General features: G+C 43.7%; 1 protein-coding gene and 1 long non-coding RNA gene across 4 annotated transcripts; both read left to right on the top strand.

Annotated features, from left to right (window-relative positions):
• The first annotated feature begins 7,740 nt into the window (after positions 1-7,740).
• On the top strand, positions 7,741-10,092 carry LOC109742014 (uncharacterized). The gene is made up of 3 exons (XM_020301100.4): positions 7,741-8,133; positions 8,884-9,095; positions 9,333-10,092. Exons 1-3 carry the CDS (start codon positions 7,845-7,847, stop codon positions 9,930-9,932), a joined length of 1,101 nt encoding a protein of 366 aa, XP_020156689.1. The 5' UTR covers positions 7,741-7,844; the 3' UTR covers positions 9,933-10,092.
• A 1,127-nt stretch (positions 10,093-11,219) lies between these two features.
• Positions 11,220-15,735, top strand: LOC120976323 (uncharacterized). Of its 3 annotated transcripts, XR_006672001.1 has the most exons (4): positions 11,220-12,423; positions 13,039-14,624; positions 14,711-14,808; positions 15,538-15,735. It is a non-coding gene; the product is annotated as an uncharacterized lncRNA (long non-coding RNA). The 3 variants fall into 3 exon arrangements; XR_005771584.2 differs by having other exon boundaries at positions 11,220-14,624; XR_006671987.1 differs by having other exon boundaries at positions 11,220-14,624; positions 14,916-15,735.
• The last annotated feature ends 7,431 nt before the right edge of the window (positions 15,736-23,166 follow it).

The raw sequence follows: 23,166 nt of genomic DNA, 5'->3' as shown, positions 1-23,166 counted from the left end.
AGCATTGTCTAGCAGACTTATAGTGAGGAATATCACCTTCATCAAATCTATAGAGAGAATTTACCTTTACTACCTGTGTCATGTTATCAAGACCATGTCTTTATTCAATAGGTGAAGGATTAAGATCATATGTTTCTTCAACAGGCGGTAAATTAAGACCATGTATTTCTTCAATAGGAGGTAAATTCTTAACATCTTCAGCTTTAATACCTTTTTCTTTCATAGATTTCTTTGCCTCTTGCATATCTTCAGGACTGAGAAATAGAACACCTCTTTTCTTCGGAGTTGGTTTAGGAATAGGCTCAGGAGCTGGCTCAGGAAGTGTCCAATTATTTTCATTTGTCAACATATTATTCAATAGAATCTCAGCTTCATCCGGTGTTCTTTCCCTGAAAACAGAACCATCACAACTATCCAGGTAATCTCTGGAAGCATCGGTTAGTCCATTATAAAAGATATCAAGTATTTCATTCTTCTCCAGAGGATGATCAGGCAAAGCATTAAGTAATTGGAGAAGCCTCCCCGAAGCTTGTGGGAGACTCTCTTCTTCAATTTGCACAAAATCATATGTATATCCCTTAAAGCAGCTTGTTTCTTATGAGCAGGGAAATATTTAGCAGAGAAGTAATAAATCATATCCTGGGGACTACGCACACAACCAGGATCAAGAGAATTAAACCATATCTTAGCATCACCTTTAATGAGAACGGAAATATTTTAAGGATGTAAAAGTAGCGAGTTCTCTCATCATTAGTGAACAGAGTGGCTATATCATTTAATTTAGTAAGATGTGCCACAACAGTTTCAGATTCATGGCCATAAAAAGGATCAGATTCAACCAAAGTAATTATATCAGGATCAACAGAGAATTCATAATCCTTATCAGTAACACAGATAGGTGAAGTAGCAAAAGCAGGGTCAGGTTTCATTCTAGCATTAAGAGATTGCTGCTTCCATTTAGCTAACAACTTCTTAAGATCACTTCTATCATTGCAAGCTAAAATAGCTCTAGCAGATTCTTCATCCAGAACATAACCCTCAGGCACAACAGGTAATTCATGTTTATTAGGGGAAAGTCTTCATCATCACTATCTTCAATATTATCAGTTTCAATAATTTCATTCTCTTTAGCCCTAGCAAGTTGTTCATCAAGAAATTCACCAAGTGGCACAGTAGTATCAAGCATAGAAGTAGTTTCATCATAAGTATCATGCATAGCAGAAGTGGCATCATCAATAACATGCGACATATCAGAATTAATAGTAGAAACAAGTTTAGGTGTCGCAAGCTTACTCAAAACAGAAGGTGAATCAAGTGCAGAGCTAGATGGCAGTTCCTTACCTCCCCTCGTAGTTGAGGGATAATTTTTTGTTTTCTCGTCTTTCAAGTTCTTCATAGTGACCAGCAGATATAAATCCCAAGTGACTCAAAGAATAGAGCTATGCTCCCCTACAACGGCGCCAGAAAATAGTCTTGATAACCCACAAGTATAGGGGATCGCAACAGTTTTCGAGGGTAGAGTATTCAACTCAAATTTATTGATTCGACACAAGGGGAGCCAAAGAATATTCTCAAGTATTAGCAGTTGAGTTGTCAATTCAACCACACCTGGATAACTTAGTATCTGCAGCAAAGTATTTAGTAGCAAAGTAATATGGAAGTAACGGTAACGATAGCAAAAGTAATATTTTTGGGTTTTGTAGTGATTGTAACAGTAGCAACGAAAAAGTAAATAAGCGAAGAACAATATATGAAAAGCTCGTAGGGATTGGATCGGTGATGGAGAATTATGCCGGATGCGGTTCATCATGTAACAGTCATAACATAGGGTGACATAGAACTAGCTCCAATTCATCAATGTAATGTAGGCATGTATTCCGAATATAGTCATGCGTGCTTATGGAAAAGAACTTGCATGACATCTTTTGTCCTACCTTCCCGTGGCAGCGGGGTCCTAATGGAAACTAAGGGATATTAAGGCCTCCTTTTAATAGAGTACCGGACCAAAGCATTAATACATAGTGAATACATGAACTCCTCAAACTATGGTCATCACCGGGAGTGGTCCCGATTATTGTCACTTCGGGGTTGCCGGATCATAACACATAGTAGGTGACTATAGACTTGCAAGATAGGATCAAGAACTCACATATATGCATGAAAACATAATAGGTTCAGATCTGAAATCATGGCACTCGGGCCCTAGTGACAAGCATTAAGCATAGCAAAGTCATAGCAACATCAATCTCAGAACATAGTGGATACTAGGGATCAAACCCTAACAAAACTAACTCGATTACATGATAAATCTCATCCAACCCATCACCGTCCAGCAAGCATACGATGGAATTACTCACGCACGGCGGTGAGCATCATGAAATTGGTGATGGAGGATGGTTGATGATGACGACGGCGACGGATTCCCCTCTCCAAAGCCCCGAACGGACTCCAGATCAGCCCTCCCGAGAGGTTTTAGGGCTTGGCGGCGGCTCCGTATCGTAAAACGCGATGAATCCTTCTCTCTGATTTTTTTCTCCCCGAACACGAATATATGGAGTTGGAGTTGAGGTCGGTGGAGCGTCAGGGGGCCCACGAGGCAGGGGGGCGCGCCCCCCACCCTCGTGGACAGGTGGAGGCCCCCCTGACGTGGATTCTTCTTCAAGTATTTTTATTATTTTCCAAAAATAAGTTCCGTGGAGTTTCAGGTCATTCCGAGAACTTTTGTTTTTGCACATAAATAACACCATGGAAAGTCTGCTGAAAACAGCGTCAGTCCGGGTTAGTTCCATTCAAATCATGCAAGTTAGAGTCCAAAACAAGGGCAGAAGTGTTTGGAAAAGTAGATACGACGGAGACGTATCAGTTAACCACTCCAAGAATGGAAATTTCAAGTATCTGAAAGATCGTGTGTGGGAAAAGGTTAAAGGATGGATGAAAAAAATTACTCTCTGCTGCTGGAAAAGAAGTTTTTCAAGTCCGTCGCACAAGCAATACCAGTATATTCTATGGCGTGCTTCAGGCTACCAAGGGGCTTGTGTGAGAGCATAACTTCCATCATTCGGCAATTTGGGGGGGGGGGGGGTAGAAAGGCAGAAGAAAACCAAGCTGGGTTGCTTGGGACACAATGACACAGCCTAACCACTTGAGAGGCCTTGGATTCCGTGACATGAATTTTTTTTAACTTAGCACTCCTTGCATGTCAAGCATGGAGAATTATGATTGATGACACTTCATTAAGCGCTCGAGTGTTGAAGGTTGTTTATTTTCCACACTGCACACTACTGGAGGCGGAACTGGGTGCTCATCCATCTCAGATTTGGCGAGCATTTTTAGATGGAAAGGAGATGTTGGCACAAGGTATTGTCAGAAGGATCGGTGATGGGGAGACCACAAATATATGGGCGCATAATTGGATCCCTCGAGATAGCTTTAAACGGCCTATCACATATGAGTGTTTTCATGCCATTAAGAAGAAACGCATGGGTCAAATGGATACTGTGCGGTAATGTTGGACATGAACAAAGCCTACGACCGTGTTGAATGGGGCTTTCTTGAAGCGATAATGTTGAAAATGGGATTTCATGAACACCGGGTCCAACTTATTATGGAGTGTGTCTTTTCTATTAGCTACCGGGTGCGGTTTAATAATACTAAGACTGATGATTTTGTGCCTATCAGGGGCTTGCGGCAGGGGGGCCCATTATCTCCATACATGTTTCTTTTATGTTCAGAAGGCCTATCAAGCATGTTATCTCATGAGGAGGAAAGTTGAGAACTTAGAAGGTATTAAAGTATGTAGGAATGCTCCTTCTATTTCACACTTGTTATTTGCAGATGACTCATTGATTCTAATGAAAGCTGACACACATAATTCGGGTACACTTATGAGGGTATTGGACACATACTGCAAGAGTTCAGGGCAACTGGTTAGTAATGCTAAATCCAGTATCTTCTTCAGTCCAAATATTGATGTGGTGATGAGGGAAAATGTGTGTAGAGATTTGAACATTGTAACAGAAGCTCTCTCAGACACATACTTGGGTTTCCCAACAATGGTTGGGGTGGACAGGAGCGATTGCTTTCTGTTGGGGATCGTTGCAGAAATTAAAAAAATTCTACGCATCACCAAGATCAATCTATGGAGTCATCTAGCAACGAGAGAGAGGAGTGCATCTACATACCCTTGTAGATCGTGAGCGGAAGCGTTCAAGTGAACGGGGTTGATGGAGTCGTACTCGTCGTGATCCAAATCGCCGATGATCCTAGCGCCGAACGGACGGCACCTCCGCGTTCAACACACGTATGGAGCAGCGACGTCTCCTCCTTCTTGATCCAGCAAGGGGGGAGGAGAGGTTGATGGAGATCCAGCAGCACGACGGCGTGGTGGTGGAAGTAGCGGGATTCCGACAGGGCTTCGCCAAGCGCTGCGGGAGGAGGGAGATGTGTCACGGGAGGGAGAGGGAGGCGCCAGGGCTTGGGTGCTGCTGCCCTCCCTCCCCCCTCTATATATAGGGCCCCTGGGGGGGCCGGCCCTAGGAGATGCAATCTCCAAGGGGGGCGGCGGCCAAGGGGGTGGCTTGCCCCCCAAGCCAAATGGGGCGCCCCCCACCCCTAGGGTTTCCAACCCTAGGCGTAGGGGGAGGCCCAAGGGGGGCGCCCCAGCCCACCAGGGGCTGGTTCCCCTCCCACTTCAGCGCATGGGGCCCTCCGGGATAGGTGGCCCCACCCGGTGGGACCCTTCCGGTGGTCCCGGTACAATACCGGTGACCCCCGAAACTTTCCCGGTGGCCGAAACTGGACTTCCTATATATAATTCTTCACCTCCGGACCATTTCGGAACTCCTCGTGACGTCCGGGATCTCATCCGGGACTCCGAACAACTTTCGGGTTACCGCATACTAGTATCTCTACAACCCTAGCGTCACCGAACCTTAAGTGTGTAGACCCTACGGGTTTGGGAGACATGCAGACATGACCGAGACGACTCTCCGGTCAATAACCAACAGCGGGATCTGGATACCCATGTTGGCTCCCACATGTTCCATGATGATCTCATCGGATGAACCACGATGTCGAGGATTCAATCAATCCCGTATACAATTCCCTTTGTCAATCGGTACGTTACTTGCCCGAGATTCGATCGTCGGTATCCCAATACCTTGTTCAATCTCGTTACCGGCAAGTCACTTTACTCGTACCGTAATGCATGATCCCGTGACCAAACACTTGGTCACATTGAGCTCATTATGATGATGCATTACCGAGTGGGCCCAGAGATACCTCTCCGTCATACGGAGTGACAAATCCTAGTCTCGATTCGTGCCAACCCAACAGACACTTTCGGAGATACCCGTAGTGCACCTTTATAGCCACCCAGTTACGTTGTGACGTTTGGCACACCCAAAGCACTCCTATGGTATCCGGGAGTTGCACAATCTCATGGTCTAAGGAAATGATACTTGACATTTGGAAAAGCTCTAGCAAACGAACTACACGATCTTGTGATATGCTTAGGATTGGGTCTTGTCCATCACATCATTCTCCTAATGATGTGATCCCGTTATCAATGACATCCAATGTCCATAGTCTGGAAACCATGACTATCTGTTGATCAACAAGCTAGTCAACTAGAGGCTCACTAGGGACATGTTGTGGTCTATGTATTCACACATGTATTACGATTTCCGGATAACACAATTATAGCATGAACAATAGACAGTTATCATGAACAAGGAAATATAATAATAACCATTTTATTATTGCCTCTAGGGCATATTTCCAACACTTTCAACACCTCATTGACAGAGTATGCGAAAGGTTAAAAGGTTGGAAGGAAAAAACACTCTCAATGCAAGGTAAAGAGGTCTTGGTTAAATCAGTGGCACACGCATTTCCATCATATGCTATGTCTGTGTATAAGTTGCCCAAAGGAATTTGCAAAGCAATAACTGATGAGATTTCTGGCTTTTGGTGGGGAGATAATGAAGAGAAGAGGAAGATGCATTGATTTGCCTGGTAGAAATTGTGCATACCGAAGAAGAATGAGTGATTGGGTTTTAGGGACCTTCACAGTTTCAATCTTGCTATGTTAGCAAAGCAGTGTTGGCGACTAGTCCAGAACCCAGATTCTTTATGTGCGCAAGTGCTCCGAGCTAAATACTATCCAGATGGTAATATTCTCAATGCGGGCCCAAAGAAGGGATCTTCATTTACGTGGCAGAGTATAGTAGCAGGTATACAAACTTTCAAAAGGGGTTGTATTTGGAGAGTTGGGACTGGTTCAAAAAATAACATATGGAATGACCCCTGGATATCAACGAGTGCATCTCGTAAGATCATCACTCCTAGAGGAGGTACCATGCTCTCTAAAGTGGAAGAGCTGATTGATCCTCACTCGGGACAATGGGACGGGGAGCTTATCCGTGACATTTTCTCATCGGTCGATGTGAACAGAATTCTGCAGATTCCTTTGAATGTCCAAGTGACTGAGGATTTTGTTGCATGGAATTTCACACGCTCGGGTTATTTCTCAGTCCGATCAGCCTACCATAAGTAGTTCGAACGCCAGTTTGGGAGCAGACTCACACGAACAGATGGTCTTGGGAGTGTTAATGTAAACCCAGTATGGAAGGATCTTTGGCGACTGCGAGTTCCTGGTAAAGTGAAACACTTTTTGCGTGGAAAGTGTTGCATGGGGTTCTCACCTGCTACCGCGTACTAGCATATTCAACATTGTTTGTTTCAATGCAATCGGGCCAAAGAAATATGGGATGCACTTGTTCTGCTAGAAGTTATTGACAGAGCTATATTGGAAGATCGATCGGGGTCGATAACACTTGAAATTCTCTCCAAAACTGTTTGTTGTTTCGAATGATCTCCCAACAGCAGAATAGACCCTTATAGCGGCATGGTGCATCTAGTGGCAACGCCGATAGATGGTTAAGGGTGTTTCAGTCCAAACAGTGGAGAAAACAGCAATATCTATTCGAGTTCTAGCTACAAATTTCATAAAGTCAATGACTTCTCAGCTACCGGTTGAGAAGCTTGATCATATGTGGGCAAAACCTAGTCACGGTTTGGTCAAAGATAAATGTCGATGCCACTTTCCTTGAAGATACTCTATCAGGCGCATGTGGCGCTGTTGTCCGCGACGACCATGGTGATTTTGTTGCTGCAGCAAACTGGTTTCTACCACACATTCGCGATGCTGAATCAGCAGAGCTTCAGGCCATCAGGAACGGATTATATCCCGCATCAAACATTGGTTGCAATAGTGTTGAAATTGAGTCCGATTGCATGAGCGCGGTGGAAGCAATTCAATCAATGGACGACTATGTTTTTTTTGAGGGAATGGATGACTATCTTGGAGCTGATATGGCTGTGGTTTTAGAGTGCAAGCAGATGTGTATGGATTTCACAAAAAATTGCTACAAACATTGTTTCCAGGAATCAAGTTGATGATAGTTTAGCTAGATATTCATTCGATAGCCAATCGTCTGGACTTTGGGAGAATTGTACCCCAGATTTTATTTCTCTTCTTCTTGTAAATGATATGACCATTCTATGAGAAATAAAGTCTTTTACACGTCAAATTAAAAATCACCCCAAAAATGGTGTGCAAATTAGAAAAAAAAAACCTCCAATGAAATTTATGTTGTTTTGGCTAACGGACACCTCAGGGGCTGCCTAGGCTGACACGTTACTTAATAGTCTTGGACCTTGGCCCAGCCCAAAGCAGCATCTATAAGAATCAACAAAGAGGAAAAGTAGGGTTTGCTCGATTGGCACGGCGGCGCTCTAGGGTTTGCTCGATTGGCTCGGCGGCGGCGGCGGGCGAATTGGCGATGGCATCTGTAGAGGAGTTGGAGGATGAGGAGGAGGAGGAGGAGGTGGAGGGCTTAGAGCCTTTATTGTATGACCGGGCAAAGTGGGTGGCCTGGGCGGTGGAGGAGAAGGAGAGGTCCCGGCGGGAGGAAGAGGAGAAGACTCGGAAGCGGGAGGAGAACCGGCGGAGAAGCGAGGCACACGACAAGGTCATGGACTCCATCATCCAGCACGATCCCAAGGCTGGGCGCAAGGTCTACACCCGGTTTTTCCTCAGGGACTTCTCCGTCTTCAACATCGACGAGGAGTGTAAGTGGCCTCTCATTTTCTGAAGCCGGTGTAGTACTGTTCTGTTTTCGCTTTATACTTGGTACTCCCTCCGTTCCCAAATATAAGTCTTTCTAAAGATTTCAACAAGTGATTACCTACGGAGCAAAATGAATGAATCTACACTCTAAAATATGTCTATAATGCATCCGTATGTTGTAATTGCGTGGCCTCTCCGTTTCTGAAGCCGGTGTAGTACTGTTCTCTTTTGGCTTTATATTTGTAGAATTGTCTAATTGACAGTATGCATGGGAACTGAATTAGTACGTTACAGTAGGATGTTTCACCTGCATAATCCTCTGTTAGGAGAATCCTCTGACATGCCATGTTCATTGTTGATGCATAGCAGTAAACAGCAAATCTCAGTCCGTTTACTAGATTGGATCCAGTTTCAATTAACAACAGGAACTCACTGATTTGGCTAAAACTGAAATTAACTTTCTACAGATGGTGAGATGATAGTTTTCTCTTGAAGTTACCAGCGAATCTCAGTTCATTTACTTAGATTTGATTCATTTGTATCACTTAACAGCAGAAATTACTGATTTTGCTAAAATTGAAATTAACTTGGTTCGAATGGTGAGATGATAGCTTTCTCTTGAAGTTAACTCGCAAGTCAAGTAAGAATATTAGACGGTTTAACTCAGTGGGATATAAATGGGAAAAACACAAACTGGGACTGTTTATTGTGATGAAATAATCTGACAGATTTATTTTGTTTATTCATTGCAGCGTCTGTCCCTCCAATGCGATACACCGATATTATCTACCAAGATGAATTTGGGCTAGAAGACTCTGCAAACATCCTCTCGATCAGCATAGTCTCCTCAGATGTAGGCTTCCCAGTCGATGTCTATGGCCGTGTCATTGCCAGAGACAGCATTGACTACAAGTGCATTTATCTCTTTCACCGCAATAGAGATGACTGCCAGCATCTCAACAAGGTACATCATTGCTTCTAAGTTTGTTCCCATGGGGTTTTGTTTTATTCCATGATGCATTTAATATCAACTGTTAATACTTAATGTGCATCTAAATGGAGCCATCTTCTTGCTGGTGGTTGTCGATCCAGATAATCATCTGCATATAAATGGAGTAGCTTTTATGGCATGCTTCCAATCTTCATTTTGAGCACTGTTTGGATGAGCATACTCTAACTTCTCGTGCAATTCTTTTCATAGGATGGAATGCTGATTTTAACTGGCCCATATCGAGGTCTAGTGCTGGTTGATTTCATCTATCTAGAGATAGATCTTAAAATAAGGGAAGAAGGAGTTCCAGACAGGCCATTTAGCAAGGGTCTAATAAGCATTGATGGCCGAGTACTGTCTAGAGAGAAAGATGTCATGGTTAGAAGTGAAACCCTTGAAAGCTGGCTCAGCACTATAGAAGTGAGATTCACAACTGTCCTGAACGCAGTCGAGTGCACCTTTGAAATCAAGCTCATTGAGGGGCTTTTTAAAGGAAATATAACAGTTGGCATCGCGGATAAAGCTCGCAAGCTGGACAATGAACAAATGATTGTGATTCATGATAGCACAGCAGATGGCGTGGTTACAAGTGATGAAAGTGGAGTTATCAAACTCCGGCGAAGTGTCATTACTATCTGTCTGGAAAGAAATGTGATGTTTCGCATAAATAATGAGGCTGCTGGTGGTTGTGCTGAACGAACCTTTGATTTCACTCCATGCCGCACTGGTGTAGATGAAGAGAAAATTACGTGTGGTGCTGGGAAGTTCGGATTCAGGATTGTCTGGTCCTTGATGGACTTTAGGCTGTAATCCTGTGACTTGGTAAACTTAGTTTTGATGTAATGAAGTGATGCAATGATGTAGTGAACTATGTTAATCGTGATGTAATAATGTGGTGCACTAAGTTATATTATTGTTATTAAGTAACTTCATGGATTATAAGTAATGAGTAGTGAACTAAGTTATTATATATTATGCTGGCTTGTTATACCAAATTTGTTGGCTTAATTTTTTGGCATAATTAAAGAAGATTAGTGCACTTGTCGTTTTGTTATACATGTATTAGGCGGAAATACGAACATTTGTCACTGTTAAGGGACTTTTCTACCATATTTATCTCTGGTTTGTATTGATTGCTCATGGTCACGTCTGTGTTATCTAAATGTCCTGAAAATTTAATTATTTGGAAGATGGCTTTGCATTGTGTTTGGTTGCTGTTATTCGGAACTAACTTCTGAAGCACAACCTGGGTTCAACGAGGAAGGCAGGAGACACCTTCATGTTATCAGTCCTGAACACATGTTTGTTGGGAAGGAGTGTCCTTCACGAGAAAGTGGCTTCATTTTTTGATCCATGTTGCCTGTTCAAGCCAATACAAAATTTGCTGGTACATAAGAAATTTGAGGATCTTTACAAAAGAAACGATCTTCAAGACACCATGCCGCCAGAGGTACTTTATTTACCCATGTTCTATTTTATAAATTGTGTTTGGTTCTGGGCTTCTGGCAATGCTTCTACATATGCATATGTGGATATGCTAATTGACGACATCTGTGTTGATTTTCTGCTAAATCAAGTATATTACCTAGGGCATTCATTTATTTTCCACTAAATCAAGTATATTACCCAGTGCCTTTCCTGTCATACTGTGTCATTAGCCCAAAGACGAACAACTCATGATTTTTACAGCATATGATCGAATTTTCTCTTATGTTATGCATTAGTGTAATTTCTTGTTTGAAATATGCTAGTGCCTGAAGTTGGTGGTGACGAGAAGTGCACTAGAAAATGTTGGAATTTCTGACATGGCTACAAGGATTTAGCACAATGAGAGGATAAAGGTCAGTATGTTGTAGTATTTGCCACTTCAATCTGAACTTCTGAATGATTGCCATCTGTACCTCTAAAAACCGTTGGTTGTAACACTCTTGATGGTTTGGCTTAACAAGCTGTTTTCAACGCATTGATGAGCACCAAGAGGCATGCTTCTCCTGACCATAATTTAAGAAATAATCAACACTTGATCAATTTTCTGTTTTTTTTGAACTGTCAACCGGGGGCGGCAGGGGGGGGGGGGGGGGTGGTGGTGGATCCCTCCCCACCTGTATATTGCTCAAAAAAGGCTGCCAAAGCTAAGAGTTGCCCCTTAAGCTTTGGCTGGTCCACTTTATAATGAAAACAAGATTGAAAACCTAAACAAATTGACCCTGTTTATGAGGAAAACCGGGCCGAAAACCGTACAAGTAACAAGGTTACAGAAGATGAGAAAAAATTGACGCACATCAAAGATTAACAAGAGAAGGAAAAGGAATGCCTAGGACAAGTCATGACCTAGCTAGCAGACCGAAGGACCAACACCACGGGAGGCACAAGTAGATTAGGGGTACCGTCGAGGGACCACAATGCCTAGACTAAGCAAGCAACCTAAGGCACCTCTCCGGCGTGCATACCGAACCCCTTGACACAACTCAGGAGCATCCACAACCAACGAGTGACAACACGAACCTTGACTGGGAGCTCCTCCACAGGAATTCGGGACGATTAGCAAGTTGGGGAGGCTTCTTGCGTCATCGAAGAGCAAAGATGAACCGGAAGAACACCAAGAGCACAAAGCTCACCGCAACACATCGTCCACCAATGGAGGGACTTGAACTTGCACAGCAACATGGCCATCACCGGGGAACGCCACCAAAGACGAACACATAGGGAGCAAGGCAGCAGCAACACCACCGTCGACCCCAACCGGCCGCACCACCACCAACAACATTCTGGCAGCAAGCAACGCCCAACAACAACCAAGCTGACCCCAAAATAGTATATTACTGCAGCAATATATCGTCTGTCAATTGATGTTGACGGTCCTATGTTCAGAGTTATCAGCACATTCCTTTAGAGCACCCGTACCTATATTTTTGTGATTTCCCGGTGGACATATTGCTGCAGTATCTGTTCTAGTTTTCAGAGAAATCAGCACGTTCCATCAGAGAAACCCTGCCTTTGTTTTCTATGGTGCTTCAGATCAAAATACTGCTACCGTATCTGTTCAAAGTCGTGGTTCATTGTCTTGCTGCTCTTGCAGGCGTATGTGCTCGGAGCATTCAACACTGAGATGTGGCTCGGATGCCTTGCCGGATGACCAGTCACCAGATGTGTCATCTTAGGTTTAGCTCCTGCAAGTACTGGTCTCTGCTTCCAGTCCGAAGGGCTGCTAACAAAGAAGCTGGATATCCACGAACCTCTTTCAACGATAGCAGCAATGACGAGGTTATGCCGTTGCATCATCGCTCTATCCATGTCCCAAGTAATTTTCTTGCCATTGTTGTTGTTGTGTAACTGGATAAGACCTGCCTCCTGCTACTATCTATGCATAATCTTCTGTTCTCATTTCCTACATTGTTTTTCCTCGTATGTTAAGGCGGGCCTTGCTATTTGTCAGTGTGATACTTGATGGTTTCAGCGGGCCTTGCTATTTGTCGATACTTGATGGCTTCAGCATCATGTTATACAATAGAGGCTGCTGATTTGATAGAATTATAGGAAGTGGCCGCGAAATTAAGTAAATGTGATGGAGGAATGCCTCACTCACTTGGGTGGGACTGCATGCAGGGAGAGTGGATCTACAGTCCACCACCTGGGCTCAAGTTCTCATGGGATTGAGTTTGGGTTCCTATTTGTTATGCCTCCCTTACAATTTTCCATAAAAGAAGGGATTGCAATGAGGAATGATAGTGATAGTAGTAATTCCATGGTATGTCCTAATGTTTTCCGAGAATATGTTGGTCCTCATGAAAAAACTCAAAGCACTTCTTGCTGGTTTTGTTCTTATAATCCATTCTGTCGTATTGGCTAGAAAACGTTGATACACTCGCGCATATTATATCACTTGTTATTCATTAAATTTCTGTTATCATTTAAGGTACACCAGCCTTGAAGATGTCCTTCTAACTTGATTACCCAAAAGAGAAGCAGCATTACCTGATTTTCCAAGATAACAAGAAAAAGAGGAAGGTTCATAAGCCTGAAGTTCTATGTTAAAATTTCTGTTTAATCTTTGAATGATTTTAGCCCATTTAATCTTAAATAGCCAATGTGGCCATTTGTTCTTTTTACATCTGAAACCTATCCCACTTGTTGAACTACCCGAAGTCTTGTTTACATATTTTATTAGTTTCCAATTTCTGAAGATATCCCTGTTGAGCAAAATGATGCTGTATCCCTTGGTCAAATTGCTTTAAGCTTCTCGATCTAATCAAACTGATGTAGGGATCTAGTGGCTCTGCAATAGATGATTTTCATGTAGGTTCCTGATCGTTGCTCTTCCATTTTCATATAATTCCTTGTCACGATAGCATGTTGTCTGCTGCACTCTTTTCTACTTTGCGCGATCATGCTACATGCCTACAGGGCGACCTTCATGTTTCAGTCGGCTGCCATGCTTGGAAGCTTACTTGGAAGCCATGGGATCCACACAGGGTTAAGTTTTTCTTCTGGCTCGCCTGCTTGGATCGTTACTGGACAGCACAGTGCGTCAGTGCCTAGCTCGCAGAGAGCTGCCACACGATCCTGCCTGCATGTTTTGTGGCCAAACCTTGGAGACCATGCAGCACTTTCTGGTTGACTGCCCATTTGCCAGGGACGCTTGGCGTGGGTTCCTCTCCTGGATCCATGCCGCCGTCAGAGATCCCGTCCCTGGCGAGCCACTCGTCGACTGGTGGCCACAACCTGCATCCCAGGCTGAGATCCCCTAAAGAGCGGCAAGGGTCTTGCGAGCACCGTGCTTGTCACGTCCTGGATGATCTGGAAGCACGGTACGCTTGCACTTTTGACGGCGTGCAACCGGATGCTCGCGCCATTCTCAGCGAATATATCTTCGATGAGGGTTGCGCATGGGGCTGGCTGCCTGCCGGCCTGAGGGCTGGGATGTTCATTGATTTCCCTGAGCAGTTTCCTTTTTTGCTTTTAGCTTTTGCTCTACCCTCTAGTGTTTATGGATCCTACCTTTTCGACACTGAGAGCCAAAGCTTTGGCACTTTCTTGAGAAAAAAGTAAGCAAAACTGGACACACCAAGGAAAAGCAAAACAAGCGGATCTAGCGCCATTAAATACAGCATTCAAGGCGTAGCCGCCAGACCATGGTGGTTTAAGGTGTCACTACTGGGTACCGACACGCCTTATGACTCCTTTTATCACCGATCGCCAGATTATGTAGGTTTTTGACTCTGAATCGAACTGAACTGTACTACCTTAAACTCATGGAATGTAAATCATGTGGCCGTCTTTCTAGTTATCACCATGTAAATGTTTTAGCACTTAGGCCAGCTAATTCAGAGGTGAAATAGTTTTTAGATCCTGTGCTCACAGAGCTTGTTCAACCGTTTCATAGTCATGATTGCTCATTTTTCTCTGCTCTGGTTGCAGGTTGCTAGCAAGATTTTGTTCGTCTGTACTCAACTTCTACTTAATGCGCCGAGAGTTGCCGTCGTATCTGATTTGTACGTCAAGGTAATGTCATGTTTTATTTCTTTCTGTGTCGGCAACTGATCATCTGTCTGATTGTGCACCATGTGGTTTTGCTGAAACCATTTTAGATTCAGGAACAGTTCACACAGGCATAACACGAAGAAAGCAGCGGAGTTGGCTGCAGAATCGTCTCAGGGCTTGTGCAAACGCTCGAGACTCCCTCCAGGTGCCTTTCCCTCTTATTGCCCATGAAAGCCGCTGATGCTTATTACCTCCTTTCACAGCTTGTTGCCACCTCTGTACTTTTCTTAATGAGGCATTCTTTCTTCATAGAGCCAACTACGTGACTTGATAAATATGCTTGCTACCATGCCCAAGAGATCATTCAAGCTCTTACCATGTAAATTTTGGGGACGGATGGTTACTCTACAGACCTAGTTGCTCAATAGCTTCTGGTCAAACCCGTCGTAGGTTTTTGGGGTCAGCTCGGTGACTTGCCCACATGTTACCGATGCCATCATTGCTGGTCGAACCCGTTGTAGGTTTTGGGGGTCAGCTACTAAGGTCGCCCTCATAATGCTGATGAACTGTCTTCACATTTCCTTGGATCTTAGCTGTCGTTTGACCAGGCTTTATTTGCATATCAAAACCTCGTGCCGGAGTACTGTACTCTGTTGGATGTAGGGCCATGCATGCACAATATTGTCATGCTGATGAACTGATGCCAATGGTGGTGTTGGAGGTTTAGACTTCAGAACATGGAATTATCACAACACATTTCCTGCCTTTAGTTATTATATTATCTCTGGAGTTTACTGGAATCTTTGTACAATGAAATCTTTGATATGTTTTCCTATTTTTTACGACCTACCCCGTCAACATTTTGCTGTAACAAATGGCGTCTCTTTCTGTCACTGACATCTGATAATCATGCTTTCGTCTTGTATTCCTGCAGCAAATATGCCGGATATCAATTTTGGCTCTCGGGTCCAAATGATCCTGAAACCTGGACCACTCATTCTAGAGATTTGCGCTTCAGGCTGTATCCTCTTTTGTACTGTATTCTGAGTTGTGCTCTCCTTTTGGAGCAGTATCATGGTCACATCTGGTCCTTACTGAATGAGCGCAAGTCTGTTTGTCGGTCGTTGGTCTAGACGGTCATGCGCCGCGTCTTACCGTTCCGTAACACTTTGAAATAACGGGCATGTTGGTCTGCGGTGGTGTGCAACGTAAACCAGCCGCCCTTTCCTGGTGCGTTCCAGGATCCAATGGGGAGCTGACAGAACCATCGAACGATAATCTTTCAGAACAACATCAACTAGCCACTCAAGGCAGCATTTCATGATCATGAATATTTAGGGGAACCTTTCTACCCTTCCTGACGAGGCATTATGATCAGTGCTCGCTCCCAGCGATGGTCTCGAAGACATACTATGCTTCCACTCGTGTTCAAGTAGCACCCAACTGTTCCCGCAAAAAAAAAAGTAGCACCCAACTGTACCGAAAGTGTTGTTCTAAGCCTGAACTCATGTGAGCTCGAGTGAACAGTAAAATCACAAAAAATAGGAAAAAGTTCAAAAAATTATGATTTTTTTAATGTGAAACATTGACAAATGTTTTCATAGCTTGTAAAATTTCATTACGAAATGACATTTGTGGAAAATGTGGCAAAAAAATGGATGATTCAAACTGCTGGAGCATTGACTTTGTTTTTTTTTGTCACTATTTCCACGAGTATCATATGCTGATGAAATTTTGCAATATAACAAACATTTTTTCAATGTTCCACACACAAAAAATTCAGAATGTTTTGAATTTGTTTTCTATTTTCTTTTTGATTTTACTGTTAACCCGAGCTCGCATGAGCTCGGAATCAGAACAGCCACTTCCCCAACTGTACTTGGCCTCTAGACTCAGTGTGAGTGGCAACTTCATGCATCGGATATGTACTTCTACCTGGAAGTTCGTTCCCAACTTTTATAACATATAAGCTACATCTTGTGTATTAAGCCCTTGTTTGACTCAAACATTTGCTGTAAATCTACTAAATAAATTCAGAAAATCTTTGTTTTCACTCGATCCCGCAGCACACGCACTTTCCCTTCCGCCGGGAGCGAACCAAATACTCTCTGGACTAAACACATTTTTATCTTCATTGTCGTGTCTGCTTCAGCGTCACTGCTGAAAGAGTTCATCAAAATCAGCCCCACGCCCCCACCACGATCCATCGCATTCCATGCTCAGCTACATATTGTACAAGTTGTTCGAATCAGGTATACATTCACTGCTAGGCTCCATCACGGCATGCTTCACGTTCACGCTCTATTGACTTATCACACAAGTTCAGATATGTTACCATCAATTTCACACGGACTTAAATTTTCAAAGCAAATCATAGCATCAGGTAGAAAATATTTCCTAGTACTCCAGCCCGCATAGTTTGACATAGTACTTAACTACGACAGCCACTGATGCAATGGTGCCCTTGAAACAACACCTGAGCTATATATAGTGGATTACAAACGATGGAACCCTACCACGCACCACACAATGGGTTTATGTGGCAGAGTAAGCACGGTGACATTTTGATAATAATTATTACAGGGCCGCATTCACTAACCCACCATAACCATGTTCCATCGGTACATACGTGCACGCTAGACAGATGGCAAGCCAACCCAACGCTCCACCCGACGGATGGTTGCATCCGTCAGCCACCCACTATTTCGGAGAGAAGGTGGCATCATACCCCTTCAACTCAAGGGCTAGAACATTTGAGTCCTGTATATATGTCATTGGGTGTTTCTCGTTTCCTCATAGCAAAGAGGCCCATCTTACTCTTCAACACCGTGAGGTTGGAGGTCTTGAGATCAGAGTTGCCTTCATGCAATCTCTCAAGAGGATCCCAAGATTCTTTCGTGGTGGTGTAGAGGCGAGTGCGGTTCAAGATGAAGGGATAAACATGTAATCATAAACAAAGCAAGAAATTTAAATTGTCCGGCTCTCGTTTCCGAGGGGGCTACATTCTTAGGATCCACGGGGGAGTAAATATCCATGATGATTTCCAAAGGCCAAAGTTGGCACCACAAACATGAGATCTCATCGAAGCTTTCCAATGACCATAATTCTTAGGTTCAAGAGTAGGTGGAGGGCATATATTAGTAACATTAGTGCCTTGTGAAAGTATAGGGAGCCGATGCTTTACTTGAGGTAGTCTTCCTTATCAACCTCAATACCGGCTATGCCGGCGGCGTTCAACGCGGAGGTTGACTCGACATCCTTTTGCTGCATTCAACGTGGCGGTTGACTCGACATTCTTTTGTTCAAATATAACAAGATTCCTTTCCAATTCCAAATTTTCAACTCGTAGTCGGGGTTCTCATCGGTCGACATCTTTAGTCTATAGTTGTGAAGGTAAACAACAAGAGAGAGACCTTACTCTGATACAAATTAAAGGATCAAAGATGCTGATAATGTCAACTATAGGGGGGGGGGGGTGGATGGATGAATATGTGGCTACCAAATTAAATTATTTTCGTAGTTACTTTTAGAGGCTAGTGCGAAAAAATACAACACACAAGGTGATACAAACCTACATGATGTGTTGTAACAAGCTAGCAAGCTACACAAGGCAACACACAAGCACTACTATAGACACTACACCACAACACTTATTTAGGGGCAATTAACCGCCGGAAGAAATGCATGTTCAAGGGAAAATGAACTGTCGGGACATTAGTGTCTGCCGGTACAAGCATCTTCGGGCAGACAAACTGCCGGGAGAACTTGAGCAACAACAACGGACACGCTGCTGGTACAAATTGGGGCCCATAATCTGCCGGGACATCTAGAAAACGGCCCATATACTACCGGGGACCTTCTTTGGCGCGAGACCAAAAAGCATCGGGCCAATGTGTGCACAAATACAATACATATGATGTAGAACAAATAATTAATATAATTGCGGGAGTAGTGTTATTTCAACATTGTCATATAAGGGTCAATATAAAGCAATTGCAGTAGCAGGTCTCAACTGCCCCATAAAATCTTATTTTTGGTATGCAATCACATTAATGATAACATGTCAGGTAAAGAACATATTAGAATATTTATGCCCCATTGCAGCACATGGAAAATTATCTAGTGTGACAATAAAAAAAACTATCAAGTGTTTACGTAAACACAGAAACAAAACAAGCACCACAAACAAGCGACAGGAGAAGATAATTCAAGGACAAACTACTAGCTGGTACTTTGTACACTCGACAGTTGTCCGTTTCACCAAAACCTGATAGTCTTGTACAATCTAGAAAAATTGTCAAGTCATTTGCTAGCTTAATACATTAAAAAACCAGTTTCTAGGGTAATATATTAATATCAAAATGATACCCAATATGTCCGTAAGGACACGATATAAAAAGTTATTTAAGACATCAAGGATGCACATGCGATAGAAACACACAAGTTAAGGTTTAATCTAACATTGGAAAAAGACTTTGTAATGATACTATTATATAGCAAAAAAATATGTATGTAAATAAATATCAACATATTTGTAATTTTTGTATATCAATTAGAAACTATATTTAACCACAAGATAATTTACGACTAAATAAAAAAGTTTAATATAAATAGATGCGGTGATGTCTGGCGTAGCATGATGGGTGGAGGCAGGGTTAACACCAGAGTATATTATTTACCTGGTTTTCTCCGGCCGACGATGGTGGTAGCCGCAGGCGTCGTTTCATTAATGAAGTCTCCGTCGTATGATTCCCTTTCCTTCACATTGCTCTGGGTCAAAACACTGGTAGAAAATAGGCCTTTAGTCCCGGTTCGCAAAGGCCATTAATCCCGGCTGTGCAACCGGGACTAAATATGCGCGACTAAAGCCCCCCCCCCCTTAGTCGCGCCTCTTACGAACCGCGACTAAAGGCCCATCCACGTGGGCGCCAGGAGTCCGTCGGGGCGGAGGACCTTTAGTCCTGGTTCTCGTGGCTAACCGGGACTAAAGGCCTCCTCCGCAGGTTTAGAGTTTTAGCCCCCCTAAACCTGGTTTCTTTTTAATTTATAGTGTTTTATTTCTTTTATATTTTATTTTGTGTTTTATTTTAATTTTGATGAAGTTTCAGTACACATATTCTACGCTACTATATACATGCATATGAAATTTCAAACAAGAAGAATTCAAGAGGAATATATAATATATATTCAATCTCGGGTGACCATATACAACTTCGAACAAGTTTCCATACACAATTAGGATGGATGCCCATATACAACTTCGAACAAGTTTCAATCTCGGGTATGCATATAAATTTCTTCGTCCTCGGTATAGTGTTCTCCTTTAGGATTGATGACTTCCCTCATGAAAAATCCTGCTAATTCATCTTGAATTGGTCGGAAGCGAGCTTCTGGACTAAGCCTCCTCCGCAAGTTATCCGTCGCCTTCCGCACGCTATCCGATGCCTTCCGCTCAGAGGTGTGTCTCCGGATGTTCTCACAAACATAGTATCCACATAGATTGGTCCCCGGTGGCTGCTTATCCACATTAACTAACCTTCTAAAATCTAGCTCATGTTTGAATTCACCGACAATTTCTTCTGAGAACCGTCTCCAAACCCTACAGGGCAAAGAAAATTAAATGAACAAGTGAGTTATTAGTTACTTGATATTAGGAAATGAACGAAAGAGACCGATCGATATAGAGCTCAAATGATTGAAAATAATTACTTTTGCAGCATTTTTCTCATGTCGGCCCAAAGCTTTGAATCCGAATCCATAGAGTCCATGATTAGAACTCTGGAGGTGTGAAGTTCAATATTTAGCAGAATCCAGTGGAACCCGCGGACACGTTACATGCACAGTCATGCATAACTCATCGATTAGACATACCATGCATGGAGTAAACAAAAGAGAATGGGCACAAGAGAGAAACACTCACCCAAAATGGTAAGGAAATAGAATATGACTTTTGAGTTGATGCTTTCTAAGAAACTTGTACAAGTCTTTCTCCACGTCTTCGGGGTGATTTTGTAACACATGTCCATTAACGATATGTGGGTCAATGAACCCAACATCATGGATGTTTCTTATTTTGCATTCCCAAATCTTCAATCTGCATAATAGCGTACGCAACAATATAGTTAGGACAATATATATATATATATATATATATATATATATATATATATATATATATATATATATATATATATATATATATATATATATATATATATATATATATATAGTGCAGGCAATGAAGAACGAGATGAGGTAGAAATAAATCACTTACAGAACGTAGCAACTCGGGATAGATTTGTCGAGCTCGCGCAGATTGAACAGTTGGAACAATTCACTCATATGAACTTGTACAGAGTACCGTTTGGTGTGATGCTCCTCTGTAACATCCGCATAAACATATTCTTTGCCGGCCCATGTTATGAAATGCTTGTACCAACGTAGCAGATTTCACATTTGTGGTGGTAGACTCTTTTCCCGCGCAGGCTCGACGAGAGGCCCATTCCGCACATATTGTAATGCTATCTCACATACTGGCGCATCCTCAAGGCCTAACGAGGCACGAAGAGTCAAACCCATCTCGGACGCTTGTTTCATGGCACTCGCTACAGTCAATCCAAGTGCTGCCGCAGCTGCTATGATCTCGGGGTCCTCTTCCGGACCGGCTTTCACTATGAGCGGGGGGGTCGATTGTTTATTCTGCATCCCGAGCTGGTCAACTTGTTTCCCGCTTTTTTTACTTTCTTCTTTCTCCTCCTTCAATATTTTTGCTTGCCTACGAACTTCATGTCCATAGTCGTCAGGCATATTCAGCTCGGCTTGGGACGGTGTCGTCAAAAAATCCTTAGCCCACTTCTTTTGCTTCTCAGTGAATACTTGCTTGGGCTCAGGCTCTTTTATCGCCTTCATATCCGCCTTCCATTTCTCATAATGAGCAGACGCGGCCAATTTGGTTTCAGCTTCACTAAGTTCCCGAGGCCTTGGGAGGAGAGGCTTCAGTGATGGCTCCGGTACCCTTGTGGTCTTAGGTACATAAGGGTCCGGGTTAATAGTCCAGGAGCGGGTTTCCTTGCTGTCCGCCTGCTTCTGCTTCTTCGCCGGAGGTGGATTGGGGGGCGTCGTACCCGCCGGAGGAGGATTGGGGGGCGTCGTACCCGCCGGAGGAGGATTGGGGGGCGGCGGCTGCTTACCCGCCGGATGTTGTGGATCGGGGGACGGCGTCGAATGGCGTGAAGGAGGTGTAGGTGAACCACCACGACCACCACCACCGCCACCACCACCACCACCACCATCGGAGGGGGATGGACTTGTTAGCCTTGGCGCCTCGCCTGGAAACACTATGTACTTCTTTTTCCATAGAATGATCTGGCGCTTGACATCTCCAAGTCTTCTCTCCCCTTCGGGTGTAGCTTTGTCAATCTCCAGGTCCTCAAACTCTTGGACTATGTCTTCCACCGTGACACGAGCATAGCCATATGCAATGGGGTTGTTGTGGTGGAGTGCTCCAGGTGTACAGGGTAAAGCACTGCCGGTAGCTACCTTCATGGAAACGTTCCCCACGGGATAATGCAGATCACATTCTTTCATCTCCTTTACATCATCCACGGGGTAGTGAGGCTCCGGTGCACGAATCTCGATCGTCGGTGCATTAGCACCAGGCGGGGCATCCGTGGAAGCCACGCTGCTTCTCCGCTGCTGGCTTCCGCGATCCGCTTCATGATCTTCATGCAGCCCTACAGCCAATTTTTCTTTTACTAGTTCATGCACGGTCTGCTTCAACTCATGGAGTTCCGATGCAAACTTCGCCAAAAGATCTGCATCCCGGTCCGTCTTTCTCTTACGGCTTCTGTAACAGTACGGGTCATTGTCCTGGGAAAACCCTACTTTCCACGGAATTCTGCCTTTGCCTCGTACATGTCCTCCGTGTTCATCATTCCCGAGGGCTGTTGTCAGTGCGTCTTTCTCTCTGTTGAACTTGATCAAGCCCTCTTGAGCTTGGGTCATTGCGTCAATAAGGGCTTGGGTGGGAGCAAACTTTTTCTTCCGGTGAACACACACCCCTGTCTCCGGGTCTAGCGATCCCCCATGCCCGTACCACCAGCTTTTGGCCCTTGGGTCCCATCCCTCTGTACCTAGAGGGATTCCTCGCACCCTCAGGTCCTCCTCCATCTTCTGCCACTTAGGCTCCGAAAGGCGGTATCCTCCTGGCCCCATAATATGATGGTACTTTTTCTTACTCGCATTATCCTTATTTTTTTCGATATTTCCTTGAAATGCTCCGATTTCTTTTGCCTCACAAATTCTGGCCAATCATCTTTCAGTTTCTCATGTTGTCCATTGAAATCCGGAGTCTTGCCCTTGTTGACATAGTCACGGGTTAAATTTTTCTTGAAGTTCCGGAATGCTTCGGCCATCTTCTGAAGAGCGAACTCTTTAACTAGCCTCCTCCTCTCACGTCCACCCGGAACCTCGTTACCGAATTCATCGACTTTGTTGTATTCCGGAGGTAGAATGAAATGTTCCATAAGCTTTCTCCAGCAATCCTTTTTCGTTCTCTTGTCGA

This window comes from Aegilops tauschii, chromosome 1 (assembly GCF_002575655.3).
Source record: "Aegilops tauschii subsp. strangulata cultivar AL8/78 chromosome 1, Aet v6.0, whole genome shotgun sequence".
In the NCBI taxonomy this organism is placed as follows: Eukaryota; Viridiplantae; Streptophyta; class Magnoliopsida; order Poales; family Poaceae; genus Aegilops; species Aegilops tauschii.
This window is presented reverse-complemented; position numbering and strand designations above follow the sequence as displayed.

What these genes read in the sequence shown, in the direction of transcription:
- LOC109742014 (XM_020301100.4), top strand. Translation starts at nt 7,845, where the DNA reads ATGGCATCTGTAGAGGAGTTGGAGGATGAGGAGGAGGAGGAGGAGGTG. An exon ending in CTTCAACATCGACGAGGAGT is followed by an intron (nt 8,134 to 8,883) that starts GTAAGTGGCCTC and finishes TATTCATTGCAG; the next exon opens with CGTCTGTCCCTCCAATGCGA. An exon ending in ACTGCCAGCATCTCAACAAG is followed by an intron (nt 9,096 to 9,332) that starts GTACATCATTGC and finishes TTCTTTTCATAG; the next exon opens with GATGGAATGCTGATTTTAAC.